The sequence below is a fragment of the Paralichthys olivaceus genome, chromosome 5 (assembly GCF_024713975.1).
Source record: "Paralichthys olivaceus isolate ysfri-2021 chromosome 5, ASM2471397v2, whole genome shotgun sequence".
In the NCBI taxonomy this organism is placed as follows: domain Eukaryota; kingdom Metazoa; phylum Chordata; class Actinopteri; order Pleuronectiformes; family Paralichthyidae; genus Paralichthys; species Paralichthys olivaceus.
Window position 1 is genome coordinate 1,316,570 of NC_091097.1, and position 15,931 is coordinate 1,332,500.

The 15,931-nt window shown below is 46.0% G+C and overlaps 3 protein-coding genes across 5 annotated transcripts in view; 1 reads left to right on the forward strand and 2 right to left on the reverse strand.

The window, feature by feature from the left end:
* The window catches only part of LOC109641414 (thyroid hormone receptor alpha), a 62,532-nt gene extending 54,542 nt beyond the window's left edge, over nt 1-7,990 (forward strand). For 2 of the 3 annotated variants that reach the window (XM_069524972.1, XM_069524973.1), the window contains one exon: nt 542-7,990. In XM_069524972.1, coding sequence (XP_069381073.1) covers nt 542-792 — 251 coding nt within the window. In that variant the 3' untranslated portion in view covers nt 793-7,990. The remainder of the gene's footprint in view (nt 1-541) is intronic. The other variant, XR_011241053.1, reaches the window with a different exon arrangement.
* A 2,656-nt stretch (nt 7,991-10,646) lies between these two features.
* On the reverse strand, nt 10,647-14,054 carry LOC109645097 (dual specificity protein phosphatase 3-like). The gene is made up of 3 exons (XM_020110607.2): nt 13,488-14,054; nt 11,996-12,228; nt 10,647-11,895 (listed from the first exon to the last, which is right to left on the reverse strand). The coding sequence occupies exons 1-3, from the start codon at nt 13,622-13,624 to the stop codon at nt 11,687-11,689; spliced, it is 579 nt and encodes a 192-aa protein (XP_019966166.2). The 5' UTR covers nt 13,625-14,054; the 3' UTR covers nt 10,647-11,686.
* A 134-nt stretch (nt 14,055-14,188) lies between these two features.
* prl (prolactin) overlaps nt 14,189-15,931 on the reverse strand; it is a 2,417-nt gene continuing 674 nt past the window's right edge. Inside the window, exons 2-5 of the mRNA XM_020110606.2 lie at nt 15,642-15,763; nt 15,339-15,446; nt 15,078-15,260; nt 14,189-14,989 (exon numbers count right to left, since the gene is read on the reverse strand). Coding sequence (XP_019966165.1) covers nt 14,801-14,989; nt 15,078-15,260; nt 15,339-15,446; nt 15,642-15,763 — 602 coding nt within the window. The 3' untranslated portion in view covers nt 14,189-14,800. The remainder of the gene's footprint in view (nt 14,990-15,077; nt 15,261-15,338; nt 15,447-15,641; nt 15,764-15,931) is intronic.

Consider the following 15,931-nt stretch of genomic DNA (forward strand, 5'->3'; position numbering starts at 1 on the left):
TTTGTATTTCACCAGAGTTGTAGAATTTCATTCATCCGCCTTTGTGGAAATCGATTGATTAGGTTTACGTGACCCAGCTTTACAACTTGTGCCGGAAAGTGGAAATTGGAAAGTGGATGGATCGATGGATCAACGAAGAAACAGACAGACAGTATTTTAAAATGATATATTCGATAGAATCATGTCTGTAAAACAAAAAGCAGAACACGTGTCGGCTTTAGCTCCAGTTGTTTTCCACTACTAATCAACTAGTGAGTGGCATGTAAATCAGAAAACACAAATCTTGTAGATTACTGTGGATTATAGGTCTTTGTATAGCCACAGATCCAGCTGGGTCCAAAGTCTTGGTTTTAACAGCAGTGTGCACACCGCCACCAACTCTGCAAGCCGTAGCTCCTGGTCCTCGCTCTCTCCGCTGTAGCTCGGACGTTTGCTGCACGTCTCTGTGTTTCCCTCTTCAGGAGACGAGAATTTAAAAAAACGAGATGGAAGTGTTGCATTGAGATAACTTGAAATTCTTCCTGTGGTGTTTGTCGTCCAGACCGTTCGGGGGTCACCAGTGTGGAGAAAATCGAGCAGTGCCAGGAGGCCTACCTGCTGGCGTTCGAGCACTACATCAACTACCGCAAGCACAACATTCCCCACTTCTGGCCCAAGCTGCTGATGAAGGTGACAGACCTGCGCATGATCGGGGCGTGCCACGCCAGCCGCTTCCTCCACATGAAGGTGGAGTGTCCCAGCGAACTCTTTCCCCCGCTCTTCCTGGAGGTCTTCGAGGACCAGGAAGTGTGACGCCCCCGCCCGCCCCCCCCCCCCCCCCGCACCCTGGACAAAGAAGACAAGAGATTTTAGGGTGGCTTTGGCGTCAGAGGACAAATGTGGGAAAGACAAGTGGAGAATTTAAAAAACAGGATTTGTTTTGGTTTTGTTTTTTGTCCCTTTTTTTAATCAAACACCCACAAGACCCACCACCCGCCACCAGCAAACACATCAACATCACCAGAGAGAAACACACTGACAATCTGGCTCTGTCACTCTGAGAGGTACACACACACACACACACACATTTAAAAACACGGTGCCATGAACGTACAGTTTATCTTTATGCAAACACAAATCCCTTCTCTTAACTCCTCCTGCACCCGTACGGACGAACTGCTCTTCTCCGGAGTCTGGATCTTCTCCCCCACACCCCCGCCCCGCCTCCCCCACCTCAGAACAGCGTCGTACTTTTTTATCTCTGGGACCCGACTCTTAGCCCCACCCCCTACCCCCACCCCATCCCTTCCACACGCCCACCTCCCTTGCATCTCTTTAACTGCGATGGCAAACGACCTCCATCCGTGCACGTGCAGCCCACCCCTCAGTCTGCAGAGGCTCCGTGTTTGTGTTAGTCTACCTCCCTCACGTACTGACCTCTCTATCTGTCTGTCTCGACTTCACGTAGACACAAGACACACACACACACACACACACTTTGACCTCATACCTCGTAAAATGTGTTTTCTCATTCATTGTGTGGGCGGTGGTATTCTAATGAGAAACCAGGTTCACGTCCTGATTTACTTCTCTGCTGGAGTTAAAAGTTACGGTGGGAACACTTTGGATGAAGCCCTTATCTATAATGTGTTATCGACACACACGTGATCGTGCAGCTCTAACAGCTGCATCGTCATGTCTCGTATGTATTAGACACCATAGGTGTGTTATAATATATTAAAGGGAATTAAGATGAAAGCTCTCTGTGAACATATTGAGGAGAGTGCGGTTTAATTCTTACCTCACAAACTGGTGAAGCCAACATCATAAAATATAAATACACGAACCTCTGGTGCAGTGAAATAAATTAAAAAGGTTATAATGCACATATGACCTTAAACATTTGAGGAACTGTGGGTAATGGTAAAAGTAATGTACAACAGAACCAAAACAAAACATCATCAATAAACTCAACCTCATTCCATATGTTCACAGGAAGCTGTCATCACCCTGTATTACTGCCCACCGGACTTTAAACAGCAGATGAGAGAATCCATCTCATTCACTAAACTTCATTAGAAGTCACTAATTATGAAATCATGGAGCTACGTAACCTGAAAATGTTGAAAAACTGTTCACACACATGAATATAAATATACATACTCACACATATATATATATATATATATATATAGAATATATATCTAGAATACCTCTCCAACACATACCTCTTGTTTTCATTACCTCACACACATTAACACACACATGTAGTACACACACCCGTTCAGTTTTTTTATTTTATTGTATATTACCTCAGTTGTTTTGTTGCTCGTCTCTTCCTCCTCCTGAATAACCACTGGACCGTAACACACTTCCTGCCTTCGATGTGTGTCTGTACAGCGTCTTCTCACTGGAGCCCCGCCCTGTTAATCACACCCAAGCCCCGCCTCCTCGCCTCCCTGCTGTCACGTGATTGGTCCGGCGCCGGGCAGACGGCGGTCCCGCCCGTCGCCTGTTTCGCGTCCGGTCTGAAATTGACAGATTCTACCTCACCTCCCAGCTCTCATCTCAGTGCAGCAGCTCCTGCATGAACTCACATGTATATATTTGTATATGTACAAATATATGTGTGTAAATATATATATATACATGCATATATATGTGTGTGTGTGTGTGTGTGTGTGATGCATACATACACACACACTGAGTTGCCAACATGGACCCGTTGTGTGAGCTGCAGCACCCACAGTGACCAGCAGGTCGTGGATCGACACGTGACGCTGACATTTCCTCCCATTTTTTTTATTTTGTCACAACATGGGACCAACCGTCTGTGGACTCCTCTTCACTTTGGTACCTGAGAGAGCAGCAGTGGGTTTTGGGCTGACGACGGAACCCGAAGGAAACTGTGAGCGCAGCGGCTGAAGCCGGGACTCCAGTGGAAAGACATTTTTGGCCCGAGCGGGTCAAGGTCAGCAGTATTTTGCCTGTGGATGTAGTTTTACTGTGGCCGACGGGAGAGGAACCGGCGAACGAGCGACTGTGGTGGTGATGTGTGACTCAGGCCAAGCCGACAGAGAACCACCACAAAAAAAAAAAAAAAAAAAAATGGACCCTTTCCCTGGCACCTACAGATCATGGCGGGTTCCCTCCCTCGCCGCCACAGTACAAATGGACACGAAGCCATTTAAAAGACTTTCTGATCCCAGACACTCACAGAAAGACACACTGCTCAGACAAGCTCCACCAACCACATCCCAACTTTCCATCCACTTGAAATAACTATCAGGTTTTTTTCTGTTGCACTAAAACCACAATGTCTGTATCCCTTAGTGATCCTGACCCCTTCCTTTACCCCCCCCCCCCCCCCTCCCCCACATCCCTCCTCTCTCTGCCTGTCTTAATAATATTCTTTAAAATATGTAACACACACACACACACACACACACACACGGTCCGCTATCCCATCTCTTGATTACCTGGACTGTGACGTGGCCTTCAGGTGCCGCCACTCTCAGTGTTACTGATCTTTGTTGCAGGGTATTTAAATAGAACCGTACGCGCTGATTATACAGGGATATAAACACACACACACACACACACACACACACACACAGCAAGGATCCAGCAGCACAGTTACCACCCACTGTCTCCAGGTCTGCTGTGTCTGTACTCTGCTCACTATCACTGTGAATGAAAGCCATGTTGCAACCGGCTCATGGCTCAGACAGGGAACCGCCGGCTTAGTAATTCTGACATGTCAATGTGCCTCACAGAGGTTATTAATGCAAGTATACAGTCTATAGATAATAGATAGAATACACGTGTACGTGGGTGTATATATTTAATATATATACGATACAGACATATATATATATATATATATATGTACATATAAAGGTTACTGCTATTGTTTGTGGCATTAGAGCGACCAGTGGCTGGTTTCATGCTTCCAGCTCAAATGGGGAACGCGTCGCGCAGCCGACGGAGTCCGAGCTCAGTTTACCCGCCTGTTTTAACGTCTGCAAAACAATGTTCACGAGTTGTTTTCAGCTGTTTGCCTTGTGGTGATCACCGACTACCCATCATGGTTTACCCACCTCCCGCATACCTCCAGTTCACTTCACAGAGCACAAGAAGTACTTTTAAAAACTCGAGTGTTGAGAAGACGTGTGGTGGACGCTCGTCCACACGAAGCTGCGTGAAGGGACGTTCGGATTTGAGCTGGAAGCACAGCCTCTCTCTCTCTCTCTGTCTCTATCTCTCTCTCTCTCTCTTTCTCTCTCTCAGCCAAATGATCAACGGAGAACTCCTCCCGCTGTTCTTTAAAAAAAAAAAAAAACACACCAGCACCACAGAGCACACTGCCTTCAGCTATGATTAGTTGCACCAGCATAGCAGAGAGACAGACCGATAGTCCGTGACCATCCTCCTCACCAAAAAGCCATTTTAGCTGAACGTCATGCTGCTTTGTTCGGACAGCAGACTCACCCGCTCACCGCTCCTTCATTCACTCACACGTTCAGGTTCAAACGTGACGAGATCTCAAGGTTTGGTTTGTGCAGTATTTTGATTTGTTGTCATTGTTGCGACACAGTCAGGACCAACAACTTGAATTACTGCGACAGACTGACGAGTCCTTGTTCTCGCTGTCACGGCTTCGTTAGCTCTGCAGCTCGTCCCCGAGAAGAACGAGTTACGAAGCGTTCTTCTCATTTCCTGCCAGATGAAAAGGAAATCTCGACGCCCGACACGTGGACTCACCCGACGGGTTTTGCGCGGCCTGGGTGGTTGTACACATCGCAACTCTGCAGGGAAAAGAGCCACTGGGACTTTTTGGAAAGTTGCGTTCTGTATTACGACCCCGTCACTTTCCACACTCGGTCGCCGGAGTGCAAACCCCCCCCCCCCAAAAAGTCTCCATCTTATCCGCACAGCACAGAATTGTGTTTCCTCTCCTTCTCTCTGTCTCTCAGTTTAAAGTTAAGGTTACGTTTACACTGAACTCTAATGTGAACTTCACACTAAGCTCTGCCGCTGCAGCACGGCACAAATACTCTGACAAATACTCTGAGGAAGTTCCGTTCTCGTGCAACTCGTTTTCCACAAATAAACCAGTTGTACTACTTTTCTTACTTATCCAGGGACGCATCTCTTCTCCCCGTCCTTCAGTCTCATTCCGTCCCCCCAGCGCTCCCATTCCACTCTCCTGGCATTTCCACCCTCTCTGCAATTAACGTCCCTCTGACGTCCTCCTCCATTCACTTCAGTCTGACCTCTTAGTAATATGTACCCTGAATCCCTTCCCCTCCCCCCCCACACACACACAATACACACACATACACATGATCACACAAACAAACAGACGCAAACACACACACCTAACTGATGCTAACACTCTTGGTGGAGAAAGACGACAATCCCTGCAGCAATATGTCCACATGTGGAATGTAAAATACTGACATTGTACAATTGATGACACGGTGTGAAGTCCCACACTTGTGTTGTTTTCGATGTTGTTGATGTTGTTTTCGTTGTGCACCAAGTGTTCGTTGTTCTGCTTATTCTGCGGCGGATGAGTTTGCAGGTGGAGTTGAGAACTCCGATTCGTGTGACAGACTGCTACTGATGAGTCCTTTTTATAGAAAAAGACAAAGAGACGTGGAAAAGACTTGTGAGGACCGATGAGAAGCATGAAGTGACTTTGGATGCTGAAAAAGCTGTTTTCTTTTGAATGATTATTCTTTGATGTCATTAATAATTTGCATCTGATTTTCTTGGTAAGTGAATGTCTATCTGTGTTGATGCTTTACTGTGAGAAAATGGCTGTATATGCACTTTCAGACCATCGTAGGTGCAGTGGTAGCTTGTGCTCCAACGTCACCCAAGGTCCAGGTTTCAGTTCCCGTTCAGTCCAGCTCATCGATCCTTCAACAGAAACTTTCAATTAACCTTGAAACCCACAGTAATGATAAGATCAGGCCCACTGGTCCCATCACGCACAGAATATCTGATGAGGCACGAGCTTAGCAGTGTGTATGCTAGCTTTTAAAAACACATTTATCATTTACCTGTAATTTATTTGTAAAAAGATAAAATTCGTAAACTTAACTCAACACAAACTTCCTTTCGAGTCCTAAATAGTTTTTTTAATGAAGCAAAACTCTAAAAAACCAGCTGATATCTCAACAAGTTATTATGCAATATTATGCAATTTAATTCGTTGCTTAGATCCGTGTTTGCCGACACAAGGGGGCACACTTTCTCCCGTTTTAATTAGTTTGCAGCCATTTTTTTCTTTCTTCCTCCTTAATGATCAGAAACTATTTGGATAATTATGGATCAGTGATCTGAGCTGAACGTGATCGAACCTGCGTCCTGCTTCCACACTTGCTTGGGCTGTATCACTTTCTACGCTGAGCGTTTGCTCGTCCCCCTGATCTGGGTCAATCAAAAAAAAAGACAAAAAAGACAAAAAAAAAACAAAACGACACCCACATCCTGATCTTGGACCAGGGCTCATCTGCGATATATAAATCTGCCATATATTAATCTCAGTGTTGTGACAGAATATTGCTTTTGATGGAAGATAAGCCTTCGAACATACAGAAAGAAACGACATCAAGTAACACAATAAAAAGATCACGAAATCGAAACCAAAAAAAAAAAGAGAGAGATTTATACAACTTTTCATACCTCATCACTGCCTCGTGCCAGAGTAAGGGAGGGGGAGCGCTCAGTGTCAAGCACAGAACTCCACCAGTGGTCGGCTCAACATGGACGCAGCGGTTTGCTGAATGTTGGAACCGAAGCTGGAGGAGTTTTTGTTCGGAGCGGTTTAGTTTTGCGGCTCCTGGCCGAAGTCTCTCCACATCCCTGAAATGAAAGTCCCGCTCACACATACACGAATGTTTCAGCAGCGAAAAAACCTTCGCGACAATTCAAACATTCGCTTCCTGTGACGAAGCAGAATCACGTCGTGGCTTCGGCTCCGGTAAAATTCGCTCCACGTTCGCGTACGTGTGACTCGGACGTAAAATTTAAAATACAAAAAACACAACAAAAAAAAAAAAAAGTCAAACTGTCTAATTGTAGAATTGAATTGGTGAAAAATGCTTAAATGATCTGTTCGGGTTGTAATGACAATGTCGTGGCTCTAGAGAAAAAAAAATCAGTTAGCAAATGAAAGCACTTACTTTGTTATATCTATAAGGAACTGGTCGCATGAAATATGAAGCCATGCTTTGAGTGTGCATCATCAGCTGGAAGATATTTATTCCTTCTCTCCGTGTGTTCCGCCCTGACAACCCGAGAGAGGACTGAAGCTTTGTCAGGACAAGAGTTAAGTGCATTGAGTCGTTTGGCCGAGTGGATAGTGAATAATGAATAACGCAAGCTCAAATTACAAAATCGCCCACAACGGCAAAGAAGAACGCTGCTCCCCAAACAACTCGGAGACAGATTCTCCTCTTCGAAACTTCAAATCTCCTCAAGTGCAAATACGCAGTTGCACTTGTGACCCTCGTTCTTTAATACAGGCCAGTAAATTGTGCCTTGGATAAGAAGAGTTCAGGACTCCGAGTCCCGGACGACCATTCCCGTGATGACAATGCCCTCTCTTGTTCATGTGTGTGGCTCCCTGCAGCTCCCCTTCACAGTGACCTATGCTGTTAGCGCACGACTCGGCCCCAATTCGCCAAATCAGAGAGACGTCATGTGAGGCCCTGCACGAGCAGAAGGCCACTTCCTGCTTGCGAAGCAGCCGTGATATTTTTTTGGCACAGCACAGTGTTGAATGTAAAGCTGAGTGAGATGTGGTTTGAGAGTTCGATGGTGTATTAATGATGATGCTGGTCATGGGTTTGTATCGGGCACAGTTGTTGTTTGTCTTGATTTCTGTGACAAATCATTCATGGCACAATCAGAGAACGGCATCTCAATGGCTCAAAGCTGTTTGTGTTTGTGGCTACGTGACATTCATTTTCAGCATTATAAAGTTATTTGATATCAACTTGTCTCCTTGGTTTTTGTCCAGAGGACGATTAGGACATTGGGATCTGTGCGCTCACTGTAAACGAACATGGACGGACTTTTGGTTTTTGGACATATTCGACAAATGTTAACGCTGCAATACATTTGATTCAAATCACAAAAACTCTTAGTTGTGTGCTCGCTGTTCTCTAAGCTGCACAGTTTCACACTTTATTTTGGAGAAAGAACAAACTGATGTATCGCGTTTTAACTTAATTATTTGTTGTTAAAACATGAAGTGTGATGTCGTCCGGACGTGATCAGGGAGGAGAGAAGTCACCACACGACAGAAGTAGAACATTAAAGGTGTCTCTTCAGTTTCTAGTTTAATTAAACACCATGGTAACGGTGCAATAACTAAGTGTTCATGTTCAGTGAGTTCTTAGAACTCACACAGACTCCACACTTCATGGACTCTTCATGGAGAAGACGAGAATACGACTGTCAGAGCTGATCAGAGTTCAGCGTCAGACACGACAGAATAAAAAGAAAGAGGCTGAATCATCACACACGGTTTCCTGTCTAATGAAAGCTGTAAATCCTGAGCTCCTGACACCGGTGATCCCTCAGGACGTCCTTCGTCTGCGTCTATTAAAAACCTTCATCGTTACATACGATCACACAGCACATGAAACAAACTCAACGCGTTACCCACGCTGCACTTCTGCTAAATTTGGAAACAAACTACTAAATTATTACGACCTCGGAGACTCGAGAGAGAGAGAGAGAGAGAGAGAGAGAGAGGCAATGTCAAATTTGTTTTAGGGTTTGTTGTGGAGGAGGTGATGTAACAATCAGCAGCTTTGCTCTCGACCAATCAGAAGCCCCCTCGCTGCCCAACCTCCCCCTCCTCCACCACCTCTACCAAAACACAGAGGAGGGCACAGCTGGTACAGAGACATGTCACACACTGACATGAAAGTGTGTGTGTGTGTGTATGTGTGTGTGTGTGTGTGTGTGTGTGTCAGATTGACAGAGCGGTGCATCCATTACAGATTTTTCCCCTCAACTAAAGGAAAGTGCTTCCAGCGAGCTGCTGAAATAGAACAGTGTGTTTTGATGACGCCCACGTTGGCTTTGATGTTTGTTTATAATTTTCTAAATTTTTAGAAAGACACACACACACACACACACACACACACACATGATTTAATAACTATTAGCATGTTGATGATGAGATCATGTGACCCGATCAGATCATATGTTCGAATGATCATGTGAGTTCAGAGATCTTCAGAAAACAGCATTAAAAGTCGGAGATTTCGAGAATAAGTAAAAAATATGAACGGAATAAAGTCAGGATTGTTTTTTTTAGAACATTTTCCTTCCTCCTCGTTAAATTTCTCACTTTGGACATTTGTGTTTCTGGATTTGTGTTGTGTGCTGTTTGTTTTAATTTGAAATCCACCTCCCCTGTGTCTCCTCTGTGTCTCCCCCGTGTCTCCCCTCTGTCTCCCCCGTTTCTCCTCCAGTTGTCCCTCCTGTGTTTGTCTCTTGGCTTCTCTTCAGTTCTGTCCACTCGTGTTTTGCTCCTCCAGTTTTTCCACTGTTGGATTTCTCTCAGTTTGAGTTTTCTTCTCTTTCTCCTGCAGCCGTAACTTTGTTTTGTGTTTCGTCCAGTTTTCCTTCTCCTGCTTCAGTTCGCGTCCTCGCTGCTGGAACTGACCTTTGACTCTCTAGTTCTCTGACGTGTGGTTTGATTAGGAGACAGTTGGGCCTCGGCGGAGGAACCAGCTCGACTCGGTGACCTTCTGGTTAAAGCTCGCATGTTAAACTAAAGATGGCGACAATTGCTTCAGCTAACCGTGTTTTCACAGATGATAAAAATGTGACGTTTGCACAGAGAGACAGAATCTAACCCAGCACCGTCATGTGGATGTGGCCGCACCGTCTCGTGCACGTGCTGCGTCTGGAAACGAGAGGATCTGAAATTCAACACAAATGTGATGTTTGCAGCGACTGAACCTCTCAGGTGTCGGAGTCCGAACGTGGATCCGGCTTCAGATTTCATGGTTCATTCATTTCTTCACTACACTCACGACTCCCACTCTCCCCCAAAAACACAGGGCTCCCCCTCCCCCTCGGACTCATTCATGCAGACGGGTGTTATGTAAGAGAGTTACCCTGAACACACACATGTCCTCACTTTAACTCCACGTGTCAGACCAGGACACAGATGAGAGGGCGAGAGAGGTGGAATAAAACCTTGAGAGAGCGAGAGAGGCCCAACCTGTGGAATGCACACACACACACACACACACACACACACACACACACACACACACAGGGGGGGGGGGTGCATGTTGCAGGGCCGCTGGCAGGATGATGGGATTTACACGGAAGCAACAGAGGACGACTGTCACCAGAGGAGTTTGCTTTGTTTTGACGGCGAGGACGTCGACTGTGTCAGAGACTCTGATTTAAAACTGTGAATATTCTTATTATATCGAAATAGTTCTTTTAGTTTATTGTTTTTGAAATGAAGAAGATTTGTTAATTAAGTGAGTAAAACCACTCAAATTAGAAATTTAACTTAGATATTCTGAATTAAAAGAGAAATAATCTCAGAATAATAAAGTAAGTCCATTGAAAGAGATAAATTGATAAAGAGGTTAAAGTATAAATAAATGGACAAAGACTTCTTAATAAGTTAATTCAGTTTTTTTTTCCAGAATAATCTTTATTATTCAGTATTTGATGTCTCAAACTTTAACTCTTTGTTGACTGATGATCTTTAGCAGCGTCTCCAGTGGTCCTACTACCCCCTCTACAGGACAAAGGGGTTACTGCTCAGACTCACCAGGTGTTAAATCTTACAGATGTTACAGCTGTTGAACAGTTTGTGGGAAAGTTCACGTGAGCTGAACGTCACCTCAAGTTTTACAAGAAACCACAGACGTGTTTATTGCTGAACGTAGGAAAAGACGAGGAGATAAAGTGTCGTAATCTGAATACATCACAACCACAAGTCACAGGCTCAGTACTACACATTGTGTGTAAAGCACAGTACAAATACACAGAAAAACATGTCTATTACAAATACAATATAAACCTGCAAAACACACACTGTGCAAAATGTGTTGACGGATCAAATAACCAAACAAGCACAGAAACCATCTGGAGGATTTATAACCTCCAATCCAAGTATTCTTTCTTCCCCTTTTTTCCACTGACGTCAAACTAGAATCATTTTAACGATCAGAAATCGAAACCTTCTGACACGTCTTGTGTAATAGTGCAGGATTCCTAAAAGAGAGATTTAGAGAATTACTTCTGAGCGGTTTCCTAAAAAGACGCATTAACAAAAACCAAGATGAAAAAACCACAACACAAACGTGTTTCCGCCTCTGTACTGAACACATCAGACGACAAATACTTTCACATCGTCCTCTGAGAATCTGATTCAACATAAAAAAAAAAGTTCCACTCTGGGACGAGCTGCAGGAGCGAGACCAGGGGGACGAGGACAGGACACCAGAGACGCTGGGGACAGCATCAGTGAGAATCACATTCACTTCATACTTGGATGTTGTTCTGATCAAAACACACAAATCTACTCCGGACAAGTCCAGTGTCGTCTGGAGCCGACACGAGATGAGCGGAATGTTCAGAGTGTCAGTGCAGGGATGTGAACTCGTGATCAGCACATTTACTTTGGTGCAAGTGATGTGTAAAGTTAAAGTGTCGGGCTCCGGGACTCGGCCCTCAGCCTCTTGTTTAGTCGACAGAGCTGCAGCAGGAAGCCGTCGTTGGGGCCGATTTCTCGGTTCTGCCGCACCGTGGCCAGAGCGGTGTGGACGTCCATGTTTTGGCGAAGCATCAGGAAGGCTATGACCAAGGTGGGCGAGCGGCTGTAGCCTTCCCTGCAGTGAACGTACACTTTGCCTGCAGAGGAAGAAAAAGACAAACACAAAGTTTCCACCCTGACAAAATCAGTCAGATCCTCAAACTCGATGAGTTCTTCTCTGCTCTGTCGCCCTCTGACCTTTTCCATCGTTGTACGCCAGCGCCTTCCCGATGAAGTCCGCCGCCTCCTCGAAGTAAACGCTGATGTCGAAGTGGTCGAAGTCGCTGGCGGGGATCCCGTGGTAGACGAAGCCGGTGCCGGCGTAGAACTCGGCGTTGGTGTTGACGTGCATGAAGGAGTTCCCCTCCGCCGCGTTCAGGATGTGGGTGATGCCCAGTCGCTTCAGATGCATCACGTTCAACGCCGCAGACCTGAAGGTAAATATTAATTATATATATCGGAAAAATAAATTGGTATCAGCAGCACATCTCAAAAATCTGTATATCGGTCGGGCTTTGAAATGCTCGTTGGCTGCGTGGAGGTAAATGTTGGATGAGCCGGTGAAGCACATGTGAAACAAACTTTGTGCAGAACAGACGATTGTTTCACACGTGAAGCTGCAGAGTGAAAAGATCGAGGACTAATCATCATGGATGAAACCGAACTCACACACAAATCTCTAGAAAATGAATCGGAGTTATTTCTTCACCTTCATCTAACCTGCTCATTAAACTGTGTTATACTGTGAAAGATTTGACCGATATCACTCTGTCCTGTGAGGTGAGGAGGAGGAGGGACTCACCTGGACTCACCAGGACTCACCCGGACTCACCAGGATTCACCCGGACTCACCAGGACTCACCCGGACTCACCCTCTCATGAATTCGTTGTGTGAGTATGTCCATGATATGTATTACTTTGTTTAGTGATGCTACACATGATATTGGAGTATTTCATTGTTGTCTCTTGGATCCGTGTGTTTGAACGATCTCAGACCCCGGTTCACTTTAAACCACCTGATTCAGAACCTCCGCAGCTTCACAGTGTTTTTCATGAAGCTCCAGGCGTCACTACATATTTCACTTTTTATTTCCCTGCTCCTCCCAAAGTGTCGCTTCTCATGATTTAGATTTAAGAGTGGATTTTTCCTTTCTTCACTTTCCTCCTCATGTCGTATGAAAGACAGACGATCAGCTGCCTCTCTCTCTCTCTCTCTCTCTCTCTCTGAACCTCTGGGATCGAACCGCCGCTCGGCTCCTCCTGCCTCTTGGATGTCGACGTCTAAAAATAGAGACGGAGCTAATTCTGAACGTAACATCACGCCTCCACGAAAAGCGTCTGCAGACGTTCAGGCAGCAGCGAGGACAGAAAGTAAAGAGACACCGTCTCATTTCAGAGCTGTGTCCATGAGGACACCTCACATGCTGTGAGGACACTGTCACGGTTCTGCTGTCCTCTATCTGTCGTCTCAACAAAAGCTCAGTATACACATTATAAATGATTTAAAGGTACAGTGTGTAGAATCTAGTGACATCTAGTGGTGAAGTCGCATGTTGCAGCTGAACAGAGTCACAGAGAGTTATAATCTGTTGATCTAATGTGTAAAACACAATATTGGATCAATTCAAACAGTGAAACGTGTCCCAGATTATCTGACCCACGGAGAAACAGGATGAAACCAGAGACTCACTCGTTCCCGACATAGATCCCAGGGTGCACCGGGCTGCAGTCTCTGCTGGGCCGGGTGAACAAGCCTCTGTCGTCCGTCAACAGGTCGTTGAGCTGCTCGAGAGAAACTTCGAAGCTCCGGTCCTCCCGGTTCTTCATGAGGAGGAGGCCGCAGACAGGGAGCCGGAGCCGGGCAGGGAGGAGGGGGGAAGGTGGCGGTCAGGTGTCGGGTTCTCCGGGCTGTGGATCCGCCCTCAGTGGCCTCCAGAGCGGATCTGAAACTCCGGATCACCCGTTACCCTCCGACAGGGCCGCTCCTAGCTCTCTGAGGGGGGGCCTGGGTCTGTGGTGCCCAGGACTCATTTATAAAGCAGCTTTCATACACAGACTCAAGATTTAAAAAAATATTAATTAATGAAAAATAAACTAAATTAACTATTTGAAATCTGAAAACACAGTTTGAAATTGTTTTCAGACAAAATAAAAGATTAAAAAAAATAAGTAGTTTAAAGAAAAAAGGACGAATCTGTATCAAAATTTGAAGATTAGAAAATAATAAAAGTGTAGATGATGAAAAAAGAAGTACAGTGACTCTTTATCACAGATTATCTGAATAAACTATATTAACGCTGTAGTAACGATCTATACCCGAGTGTTTTCAGGTTGAGTCCCTCAGACACGTCTCTCTCCAGAGAATTAGCAGAAAAAATGAACACGAAAGGATTTGACTGTGCAAGAGATGCGTTTTATTGACACACAGAAGCTCTGAGGGAAAGTGCTGCAGTTTGTCATGAGTGAAGTCAAACAGTGACTCTCTGTGAGAAGAAGGAAGCTGTGGCGTCGGCTCCGCTCGTCTCTCGTCTGTGGAGGACGAAGCTTCGGTAGAAACAGAACGAGGAGGAGTTAGTCTGTGACCCCAGTGTGGACAGGTCATCAACAGCTGGAAACATCTGGGGACGAGTATATGAGCAACACACGGTCCTTCAGAGGTCCGTCATCAGACTGTGACGGACCTCTGAGGGACAACGCGTCGCCGACCGTTTCGGTGAACTTTGTGCTCGGAGCTTAGTTTTTAATGATCGAATGTGATGAAATGAATAAATAAACCAGACGGCTTCAGATTCTGTTTGGTCACATGTGGAATCTGTTTTTTACGGAGATCACATTAGAACTGGATCAGTGACGAAGGGTCACATGAAATAAAACACTAACTCCTCCACAGCTCCGCTCAGCGGTGAGCGCAGCCGACAGTCGATTCACAGAACATGCTAATCTACAGTTGACAGGGAACAGAAGCTGTGGGAACGTCTCCCCTCGGAGTCAGGCCTCCGCCCCTCAGCACATCTCAGGTTGCGTGTTTGCAGCCCGGCAGCGCAGGACTTTCAGGAAGCTGTCAATCTTGTGGGAGTCCCGTCGGAAGCAGGACAACAGGAAGTGGAAGTTGATCAGTTTGGAAATCCTGTCCTGGCCGACGTCGTTGCCTCTGAAGGGCAGGGAGGAGAGAGCCTGCGCCGCCTCACCCATCTGAGAGAGAGAGAGAGGAGGAGGAGGACACACTGTGAGGGCGAGGTTCATCTGTTCATAGGTTCAAGTCTCTGACGTGAACACCTACTTTCCCAGAGAGGATGTCCAGGCCGTCCCCCAGGTTCTTGGAGTGCTCCTGCATCTCGCGCACCTTGTTGAATATGCTGCTTTGTGCCGGGTGAGGCAGAGAGAAGGCCGAGGAGGACAGGGCGGACAGAGGGTCGGCCCAGGCCTGGAGCAGAGAGCGAGCCAGGGACAACAGCTCGGACTCCTGAAGGCAAAGCGAAGAATTGTGTGTTTGTTGCCATGAGACACGAGATCCGGAAATAAAGCAGAGACAGAAACTCACCGATACTTGAAGAGCCTGAGTCTTGTCATTGGGCGTCTGCAGAGCGGAGGTGTGGCACATGGAGGGCCGCGGCATGATCACCCGACCAATAGGAGGGAAATGAGAGTCCTGGGTGGGACGGAGGAGAAGGTTACTGTTTCTGGAGTTTGTGTTCTCACGTGCAGCCGCTCTGCAAAACTTCAGCTACACACACACACAACTTAAACTTCACCGTTGTTACTACGTGGTCAGCTCTTCACATTAAGTATTCATGTTACACACACACACACACACACACACACACACACACACACAGGGACTGACCAGCTCTTGGCTGAGTGTCGTGCTGAGCGAGTGCAGTTGGTCCGAACGCTGAGACGCTCGGTCCAGCAGGTCATTGATGGGGACGGCGCCGCATGATGTCATCACGTACGACACAACTGCAGCTGAGAGAAGAAACAGAATCGTGTTTTTTACACTTTCTGTGAAATCTGGAAAACACTTTGAGTCACACTGTGAAATTCAGATTTTCTTGTTTGTCCTGGAACAACAAGATGTTCATCAAGTTTTAAAAACTACTCCCAGGATAAATCCTCAGTGACACGTTCCACAGG